General features: G+C 40.4%; 1 protein-coding gene across 1 annotated transcript; it reads right to left on the minus strand.

Annotated features, from left to right (window-relative positions):
• Positions 1-3,356: 3,356 nt before the first annotated feature.
• LOC113524614 (macrophage mannose receptor 1-like) lies at positions 3,357-6,980 on the minus strand. Its single transcript, XM_026910944.3, has 5 exons — positions 6,918-6,980; positions 6,367-6,738; positions 4,876-5,211; positions 4,679-4,770; positions 3,357-4,487 (listed from the first exon to the last, which is right to left on the minus strand). The coding sequence occupies exons 1-5, from the start codon at positions 6,952-6,954 to the stop codon at positions 4,353-4,355; spliced, it is 972 nt and encodes a 323-aa protein (XP_026766745.3). The 5' UTR covers positions 6,955-6,980; the 3' UTR covers positions 3,357-4,352.
• Between the last annotated feature and the right edge of the window lie 3,732 nt (positions 6,981-10,712).

The following is a 10,712-nucleotide window of genomic DNA, read 5'->3' on the forward strand; positions in this document are numbered from 1 at the left end:
ACCCTGAGCCAGTACTCATAAGCATCCTCGTCTGGTCTGGGTAAGGTGGTATAGAAATCGGCCAGCGGGAGAGGAGAGCAGGGAGCAGCTTCAAAATGTTTCCTGAGAATACTAAAAAATTGCATCAGGGTTATGCTCAATGTCAATGTCACTGTTCCTTATACCGAACCTGACCACATCTCTTGCTTTGCCTCGTAGATGGACCATAATTTCCTCCGCTTGTTGCTCTTTTCTTAGATTATTCCGTTTAATGTAGTCTCTCACGATATCTATCCACTCATCTAAGTCAACAGTGTCAGAAACTTCACCTCTGAAGCTAGGAGGTTCTTTCACATTTCTGGAAAACGACAACTGGCTTTGTATTAAGTCCAGCATTTGTGAAGCTGTACCGTCTGTCGTCACATTTTTTGAGGAATCACTCACTGACTGTGTGTCTACTGAATGTGTTTGATTCAGTCTAGTGACTATGCTATCAGCAATTTGCTGACCGACTTGACTGATTATGATTATGGCTGTGTGTTAGGAAATGGGGTAGACGAAACACACCCTGTTGCTCTACTGAAGCATCTGATTCATGACTAGGAGGTGGTCCCTCACAAACTAATGGATCTGAATTGGGAGCATCACTCTCTGCATCATTCTGTACGCTGGGCTCACTGAACTGTAAAGACCTTGGCACTTTTAATAAACCCCATCCTCTACCTTTACTTCCACAGACAGGAGTGTAATAGTCATCAAAACCACTCATTGTGAATGTCAGTACACATAAACATCAATATACATAAATAATGAATAAAAAAGATGAAAATCTAGAATGTGCATTTGACTGGAAAGCAAATTGTCCTTTGTAAATGTCTCTAATACTCAAATTTCTCAAATGCAGTCACTAAGCGAATAAGTCTCTCGTCTTCTTTTTGAACAAATGACCACAGTTTCTGAGCAAAATTGTGTCCATCTGACTCCAGCGAATACTTTAAGATGAACCCTCGGCCGCTTCACATACCTTCTTGATTGAAGAAACAACGAGACTGTGTTGGTGATTGGTGGAATGATGAACACTGCGAGTCGGGTGGGTGGTCACTCAAGGCTTCTTTTTATTGTCCTGGGATAAACAGGACCATATGTTGATTAGATTGCAGATCATTGATGATGCATGACAGTCTTAAATGAAATAAACAGAGTTTCAGTGCTTACAAGCAGGACAATACACACACTCCTCGATTTATCATCACAAATAACACATATTTGATTCTACTAACAGGACTAGGAGCTGACAGGCAGAACTAGTAAAATTGTGTGTCATATAAAAGTTCAGCTTTGCCCTTGAAAACAATTCAAACTTAGTTAATAAGACAGAGCGATCATCAGTGCAGCTTACCAGCAGCGAGTCATCGTGAAACTGCTGCCGATTACGTTTCACCGCCCACTAATATAATGAACGTGAATAGAAGCGGTGCACAACCAATAGCGAGTTTTCCCAATTTATGCATGAATTTAACTAACATTATTTAAACTAAGTTACATATATATATATATATATATAAACACACACACACATATTCATATATATATAAAGTGTGTGCACTTCAGTGTTCATTTAACACTTCTACTATGTAGACTGACAATGAATCAACGTCCCTTTGATATCTGGAGCTTCTCTAACTGGTCCATCTTCACCTAATTCTGATATCATGGCTTCCAGGTTAACCAACTTCATTAGAGCAATCTTTGCGTAATTTTTACCATGGCTATTGTCTTAAAGTCAGATTTATTTTGGTTTTTCACAGTCAAGCAAGGTGCATGTTGGCCTGGTTATTACTCAGTTCTCCAGCAGGTGGCGATGCGCACAAACAAAATATGAGTTGCAGTTTTCCCTGGATGGGGCTCATTTATCATTCTGACATAGCTCATTTGCATGTAGTTTGAATGTCTTAAAAACAGAAGTGGAAGTTATTTTAACTCACTTATCTGGCAGTCAAAATATTTAGCAGTGTAACAGCACCTGCAAAGGTACAAAATATACAGACAAATTCCAGAAAAGGTGAATTAGGTGTCAATTAAATGAGTTGAAAAGAAAATAGTGTGTCATGGAAACATAAATAATAATAATAAATAAATAAATAAAAAAATAAGTGAGCGTGAAATCCTCCATCAGCCGAGGCGTTTGTTTACAGCTTAATAAAGGTTAAAACTGCTAGTGCAGTGTAATAGAGCTGTATGGAGTGTATAAAGAGGCCATTTTGTTTAAAGTAAAAGAAGTGAAAAGAAGACCAAATAATGAACTGAAATTTGTCTCAGAGCATCGTTTGCTAGACTGATGAGTAATTTGCGTAAGTACTTTGCATTGCAGTACACCCTGTCTTAGGTCATGTCTAAAGTTAGATAACAAGCTTTACAAAGATGTTAAAGACAGGCATGCTGTTTTCAGCTCTAAGGTGTAAAATTCAAACATTTCTGATTGTTGTGGTGTAAAGTCATCCATCACCATGGGGACGACCAATAACCAGGCAGACGCTGATGATCTTTTGGACCTGCACAAGTCACGGAATAGATATAAAATACAGAAAATACAGCAAAGCCAGATGACAGACACCAGCTTAATAAATTTGACGAATGTGTAAAAGACATTAGAAACTGGATGCTTATTAACTTTCTCTTACTTAATTCTGACAAGACAGAAGTACTTGTACTAGGACCACATGCAGCTAGAAGTAAGCTTTCTGATTACATAATAACTCTGGATGTCCTTTCTGTTTCATCATCTGCAGCAGTAAAAGACCTTGGTGTGATTATTGCCTCTGGTCTTTCTTTTGAAGCTCGTATATATAATATTATTAGGATTGCTTTCTTTCATCTCAGAAATATTGCTAAAATAAGAAATATATTGTCACTACACGATGCAGAAAAACTAGTTCATGCTTTTGTTACCTCTAGGTTGGATTATTGTAATGCCTTACTGTCTGGATGTTCCAGTAGGAGCATAAACAAGCTCCAGTTAGTCCAGAATGCAGCAGCGAGAGTCCTTACTAGAACCAGAAGATATGACCACATCACCCCTATCTTATCCACACTGCATTGGCTCCCAATCAAATTTCTCATTGATTATACTGTATACAGTCATGAGATACAAAAGATCATGAAATTGTTGTGCACACACTTTGCTTTTCTGTGCTGTAAAATATTGTTTTGAATTTACTAGGGATGTACTAACTGTAAAATGTAAAATAACTAAGGACAGCGTAACGTTCTTTTCAGATTGTAAAATTACAGCCTATTAAAGCTTTGCAAAATATAATAAAATCAGTGCAACATGCAATCTTACATTAAATAGTAAAACAAGGATTTTTTTCTCCCAGTTGTATTTATTTCCATTTACCACCCACTAGCGAACTCACACTTATTACATGACAGCTACTAAACAGGAGGTGCGAGCGCTAACACAGACTCCCAGCCATGGATGGTTGTGGCATTGTCACAATCTCTGGATGAAAGGACAAACACATTTCTGCTGTGACACTGCTGAGGTCTTTCTCTTGTGGTGGTTGAAAAATAACAATAATAATTGTGTACATTGATTTGGACAGACTGGACATTGATACATTAGCTGAACAGAGTCAGAATCCAGGTGTTATTACTAGTAGAGGAGGAAACAGTTAATTAGGTGAACATTTAAATAGGACAGAGTATAACCATAAATGAACCGACTGTCTGACTTACAGATGGAAGTGGGAAAAGCCTATACTGATACAAGCATAGATTTAGCATGTATTTATGTGACAACAGAGCAACTGCACAGAAGCTTCCTATTCCACATTATGTATTCTATTTAAAGGCATTTAATTATTACTATTAAAGCCTTTACTCTTAAGCTGAAACCCCAAAAGCCAAACAAATCAACTGTGAAAGCCAGAATAGCTAAATTTCAGGAAACTAATTTTACAGCAAGGAAACCAAGTCATTAAAGTCTTTCTATTGACCACCTACTGCACTATATAGGGTGTATAAGATGTTTTTTTTTGTAGTGTACATATGCAGAGAGATCACTATTAATATAGAGTAATATGGAATAACCTGAAAATATGTATTTACTATTATTAGAAGCAAAGACCTCAAGTGATTATAACATGTTATCAGTGATTTTAAATCTTTTTGAAATGTCAGCTTGGCTCATAGTTTGGTGAACTTGCTCTACTCCTAATGATACGCTGTTACTAGTTTCAGTATTTTGGATTCTAACTCTGGGTCTGTTAAAGTACTACTTAAGGAAGCTAAAATATTACACACACTCAAGGTCCTCAAGCTAAAAGTGATTAATGCACTACAAAATACACACTATTCAAGATTTAGAGGTCTCAAGCCTCCCCATTGTTATTCCCAACTGTAGTAATATTTCCCTTCTCCTTGTGAAACACCACTCCATCTGGTTGCTTTCTCCATTTCACAGTGATGTTCTCAGCCATTCCATGATCCTTCAGTTTCTGCTGGAGCTGAAGAACAGAGCAGGACTTTAGGTACTGAATAATGCAGGGTAGAGAATCTCTTGTGAGATTTGTGAAAATGCTACATAAGATGTATTATAATTACAGTACAGTGTGTTTGTGTGACAGTTTGGTGAAGACTCGGGGTCTGGCTGCGGTAATGAGGAGGTGACTGTACACTGAGTGAAGATGAAACCCACCTTCTCCAAGATGGCCGCCATTATTGCGGGATCATTCACATCCTGACTGGACTTGACCTTCACTCTTATGATCTGCTGTTGTTTTGGGAACACTGCAGGCAGAAATGCACATAGAAATAAATGTACAAAATTAACACTACATTCAAAAATCAACTTCATTTAGCCAAAATATGAGACTGAATTTAATTTCAACTCACAGTAACAGAAGAAAGGCATGATGTCTGAGCACTGCGCTACATCAGCCACACCATCATTTAAGCAGCCACAACTTTTATTCATCAAGTAATCATCAGTGTTTCCACGTGACCATGTATTGACGGACACGTTGGTGGTCTGGTCTGACCAATTCCAGGGGTCTCTGGTGAGGCCAAACCAAATCCAAACTGCATTGTTCATTCCTCCTACAACTGAGTTTTCTGTTGCGCTTCTCACGCTGGCCAGGTCTGTGTGCTGCTGCCTGCAGTAGCTCTGAGCTTCATACCACGTCTTAGCCTCAGAGATTAAAATGTAGCTGTCAGTGCCAGTCTTCCTGTCTGTGAGAATCGAAAAACACATAATTAGAATGTACTCATGTGAATTTTCAATTGAAAGATAATCAGCAGGATAAAAAATATTCACAGTAAATTTCTCAGTAATAATTATAGACACGAATGGAGCAGGGAATTGAATCTGTTATGCCAAGGTTGATTTTTTCCCCTGAATGTGTCATTATAACCAATTTAAATAATCTACAGCGTGTCCCAAAAGTCTCCCTACGTAGGGGAAATTAACATTTTTTTATCAAAATGTCTTCCAAATTTTTCACATTTAGTTTATATTATATTTATTTTTTCAGAATGCCTTTGACAAAAGAAGAACATAATAATAATAAGAAGAAGAACTCACTGGACATGCAATTACATGTATAGCACCAGATGTGTTAACACTAGTGCGAGAGACGATTCCATGTCTGTTTACAAAGAAATGGCAATCATGTAGAGGAGGTTTTGTAAATAAATATACATTTTGCTAAAAAGTGGTCATTTCCCCTCTTTATGGAGACCTTTGGGACACACAGTGTATAGAATTATAAACTGTTAAATATATTTTTTCACAACCCCAAAAAACAGTAAACTGTTCTAGGAACATCTCTGAACATCTCTGAGGACCTGTTCTATTGAAGCCAGGTAGTAAAGAATAAAATATGTATATAGCATATCACATAACATATTTTTTATCTGTTTTTGGCAGCAGTACGATTTAAAAAAAATTTCACTTATCTCACAATTTCTGGCATGTCAAAATTTGGAGGTTTTGTTTCAGAATAAAAACTTGTTTTCTCTAAATTTCATCTTGTTTTGTAAAAGTATCTCAGAATTCTTATGCACTATGTAAACATTTTGACTGTTAAATAATGACTTCTTTTAACAAAGTGTCTATATTTTGATGCAGAGACAGTGGAAATGCTGTGTGTGCCGTATTATTTGGCTGAAATGTGCTAAAGAAAAAATAAAGAAAGAAAGTATTTCTCTGTCTGAAGCCTGCTTCCTGTGTCCTCATTCCCCACCCAACTTACCAGGGCTGTCACACTTTTATATATAAATCACTGAGATTTTGAACTCAAAATAAAATGTCCTATATAAATATAGATTATTAGTAGTAGTAATATTCCAGAAATATTTTATATAGAATAAAATGTTGTTCCTCACCATCATAGCACACAAAGTGTAATAGATGTTCACATGGTGCATCATACCATGTCTCCTGCCATATAAAAACACATCCTTCATTTCCCACCAGGTTGTTAGGCTCTGTGCTTTTCCAGGCTGTAAAACTTCCCAGCGGCTCGTTTTTGAAGGACCAGTGCCAGCTGTTGATGTTAGTGTACAGTCCAATCCAAGCACTGGAATTGAATTGTTGTGTCTTTGCTTCATCCTGAAGTTTGACCATGTTGTCGGTACTGTTGATGGTAGCCAGGTCAGTGTATGTGGCTCGGCAGTAAGCCTGAGCATCACTCCATGTTTTCCCCTGCTGGATCAGATAGTACTTACGAGTGACAGACAGGACGAAGGGAAGGACTCCTGTGGAGGAGGTTTTTAAAGTTTAGCTTGTGTAATTTCTGATTTTTAGTTTGAAATTATTTTTGGGTAGAATAAATTATGAAACATATTACTTATAGTAATTTATCTCCATCTACTAATTACAATTTGTGCATGAACATGTGATCGTAATTTGTATAATGTGACTTATTTCCTCTCACCTGTGAAAAGCAGGAGTACAAACAGACGCTGCTCCATCACTGATGTGTTGCTGGAGAACTCACTGTGATCTAAAAGATGAGATTAACATGAATAAACACAGCATTTTTTAATGGACCTTTTTCACAACTACTGTGTCATCACTTCCAGTAGTGAATAGTACCATTATGGTTGCCACTTTGAACATTTTTTTAAGTTCTGGAGTGCATTTTGTGCTTTGTACAAAAGGTTAGATTTTCCTCATGTCTAATCTCTTCTACTGAAGTGTGCAATCGGACGACACTCTGATGGATCTGATCTAAAATGGATCATAAGTGTTATGGCGCTAGGCGATAGGATGTACAAGAGCGTCGCACAGGGCCCGCTTGTCCGGGGATTGGAAATTATAGGCTCGTGGCTGGGTTCCCGTGAGGGTATATCCCATTGCCTAGAGAGCGCATCTGGTTTAAGATTTTTGAATCCTGGCCTATAAGACAAGACGAAGTTAAAACGTGTAAAGAACAAGGACCACCTGGCCTGCTGGGGGTTCAGGCGCTTGGCATCCTGAATGTAGGCCAGATTCTTGTGGTCTGTCCAAATAAGGAACTGGCGCTTGGCACCCTCCAGCTAGTGCCTCCACTCCTGCAATGCCAATTTTACAGCCACGAGTTCATGGTTCCCAACGTCATAATTCCTCTCTGACGGGGTTAGACGGTGGCAGAAGTATGCGCACGGATGTAATTTCTGGTCTAGCCCTGAACGCCGGAAGAGGATGGCGCCCACTCCTATATCTGAGGCATCGACTTCCATTATGAACTGAGCCTCAGGATTGTCAATTTCTCCTTCAGGGTTTCAAAGGCTTGCTGTGCCTCTCTAGTCCACTTAAACCCAGCCTGGGTTTTCTTGGTCAGTGCGCTAAGGGGGGCTGCCAGGGTGCTAAAGTCCCGAATGAAGCGTCAGAAAAGGTTTGCAAACCCCAGGAAGCGTTGTACCAGCCGGACTGAGATGGTTTGTAGCTACTGTGTGACTGCCTTTACCTTGTCTGGGTCCATACTAAGTCTCCCTTTGGACACAACAAAGCCCAAGAAGGACAATATGGTTACATGAAACTGGGACTTCTCTAGTTTGACATATAGATGGTTCCGGAGGAGCTGAAGGACCCGGTGCACATGAACCACATGTTCCTCCAGCGAGCTGCTAAAAATCAAAATGTCGTCTAGATAGACGAAGGTGTAGTGGTTCAGGGCCTCCCGGAGGACCTTGTTAATGAACCGCTGGAAGACCGCAGGGGTGTTCAGGCCAAAGGGCATCACCAAATACTCATAGTGCCCAGACGGCGTGATGAACGCAGTCTTCCACTCATCCCCTGTCCTGATGCAGATCAGATTGTAGGTGCTACGTAGATCCAGTTTCGAAAAAAGTTTCACCCACTGCAGGCGCTCAAATGCAGAATTCATCAAGGGCAGTGGGTACCTATCCTTCTGAGTCATGGCATTAAGGCCACAGTAATCAATGCAAGGCCGCAGATCCCCTTCTTTCTTCTTGACAAAAAAAGAAACCCGCCCCCACAGGGGAGGTGGATGGGTGGGTAATTCCCAAGGACAAGGCCTCTTTAATATAGTCCTCCATGGCTTGGTGTTCTGGGGGTGACAGGGAGAATAACCTGCCCCTAGGTGGAGCAGCTCCTGGGAGCAGGTTGATTGCATAATCAAAGGACCTATGGGGCAGCAGTGTCTGGGCCTTTTGTTTGGAAAGGACCTCCTGGAGGTCCCAATAATCTTGGGGCACGCAGGATAAATCCACCGGTTCCAAAGTAGTTGGAGCTAGGGCACGTGTTCCTTTGAGGGGAGCGGGTCTACTGGCAACCCTAGTCTCTTGACTAAAGTCTCATCCATGAAATTGCCAGCCGCCCCTGAGTCAATGAAAGTCTGCAGACTGGTTTCTTTCCCATCTCCCCAAACAATGAGGACAGGAATGAAGAGGCCAGACGGGTGAGGAGTAGTGTCAGGGGCAATCAAAGGTCCCTCTGGTCACAAGTAGTCAGTTCATCCTTTAAGTCCTCAGAGAGGCCCTGCACATATGCAGCTGGGAGAGCTTGGGTATTCCAGCCTGAGCTCGCCACGAGAGTCCTGAACTCCGTGAGTGGGTGGTCAAAGGTGCTCCTTAGTGCTGACACAAATGAGTCCAGAGTGGGGTGGTCAGCTAATCTATTCTGCCACACTGCTGTGGCCCATGCTAGCACTCTTCCAGTTAAGAGAGAAATCATAAAGGTGATCTTCGCCCTTTCAGATGGGAACTGGGAGGGCTGCATTTCAAACACCAGTGAGCACTGCATTATAAAAGAGTTACACTTCCCTGTTTCTCCAGCATAGGGAGCTGGCAACCTTGTCTCAGCAGGGACAGAGGGAGACTGGGAAGTCGACCCATGGGTCAATTCTTGATTTGCTTCCACTGGGGAAGTGGGTTGGAGTTGCAACATGGACTGAATCTGTGCAACCCGCTCAGACACACCCCGAATTTCTGAAAACAGTGCTGCCAGAGCTTGCTCATGCTTCCCCAGAGCAGTGGCCTGACCAGCCACAATTTCCGCTATCCGCCCTAAATCCGCTGGCTCCGGGGTTGGTGCAGACATACTGTTATGGGGCTAGGCGATAGGATGTACAAGAGTGTCGCGCATGGAGTGACAATATATGGTGTGCAATGGAACCAAGTGTGGAGACAGATCAAAAAAGGCTCCACCTAAAATGCAAACACCTTGAGCAGGACACAAACCAGAGAGATTATACACCCCATGCTGTAACATTAGCCACTAAGCTAACTCCACAGGATTGTTTAAATAATGTGTCCTAGTGCTTGTGAAACTGATCGGGCAGGAAAAAACAACTCAAAGTGGCCTTCCTTCTGGCGAAATTTGCCAAAAAATAAAAAAGCACAGGTTTACAGAAATCTGGATATGGATGTAGATGTAGATCTCTAATGAACAAGCCAGAGGCAACAACGGTGAGGAAAAACTCCCTGACAAGACTTGAGGAAGAAACTTTGAGAGGAACCAGACTCAAAAAGGAACCCGATTGTGTGATTATGTGTTGAAAAGATCTTTTTAGCTTTTTTTCATTGGAGCGCGGAATTTTAACAACAGAACTCAAAATAGCCCCAAAAAGAAGTCTTCTTTTTTCCCTAATAAAAATCAGCCAATCAGAATATTAATCCAGAATGATTGACAGATGTGTAGATGTTTTGAATCTCCCCTTGAACGATGCACTGATATAAAGCCTTTGCTTTCTGTCACAGTAAATAATAAATGATCAAAAGACTGCACTTTCAGTTTTTGCCTGAAAGAGAAAAAAGGCTGAAAATTTTGACTAGAAAAAAAGATTATTTTAAGCCTACAATGAAGGTTAAAATCTAACATTTTACAGATCATTTTAATGGTAATTATAATTGGCCAGTGGTTTAAACTACCGTTTGTTTGCTTTGCTCTCTTGCGATGGTCAGAAACCACGACTGTTCACGAGGGACATTAGACAGTAACATGGTTTGTAAAAGGATTTTATCAAAAATGAACTGTTATGTTTCTTACTGTTCACTGCGTTAATCACCTCGTTCAGGATCTCACCTACCGGATCATTGCCATATCCACATCCATGGATATGAAAAGATTTTCCTCTTAAATGGGGAAACATTAACTAGTGACCAAAAAAAAAAGACTAAGCTTTCAGAAGCTTGAGCAAGTCTGAGAACTGAGCTGAATCTGGGAGATCTTCAGTGAAGCTGGGTTTTGTAGCAGTCACTATAGTATGATTATTACAAGACAAGGT

The sequence above is a fragment of the Pangasianodon hypophthalmus genome, chromosome 3 (assembly GCF_027358585.1).
Source record: "Pangasianodon hypophthalmus isolate fPanHyp1 chromosome 3, fPanHyp1.pri, whole genome shotgun sequence".
In the NCBI taxonomy this organism is placed as follows: domain Eukaryota; kingdom Metazoa; phylum Chordata; class Actinopteri; order Siluriformes; family Pangasiidae; genus Pangasianodon; species Pangasianodon hypophthalmus.

Coding starts and splice junctions, on each gene's coding strand:
- LOC113524614 (XM_026910944.3), bottom strand. CDS start 6,954: ATGGAGCAGCGTCTGTTTGTACTCCTGCTTTTCACAG. Junction 5,212..6,366: donor ACACTTTGTGTGCTATGATG/GTGAGGAACAAC, acceptor CGATTCTCACAG/ACAGGAAGACTGGCACTGAC. Junction 4,771..4,875: donor CATGCCTTTCTTCTGTTACT/GTGAGTTGAAAT, acceptor TTCTGCCTGCAG/TGTTCCCAAAACAACAGCAG.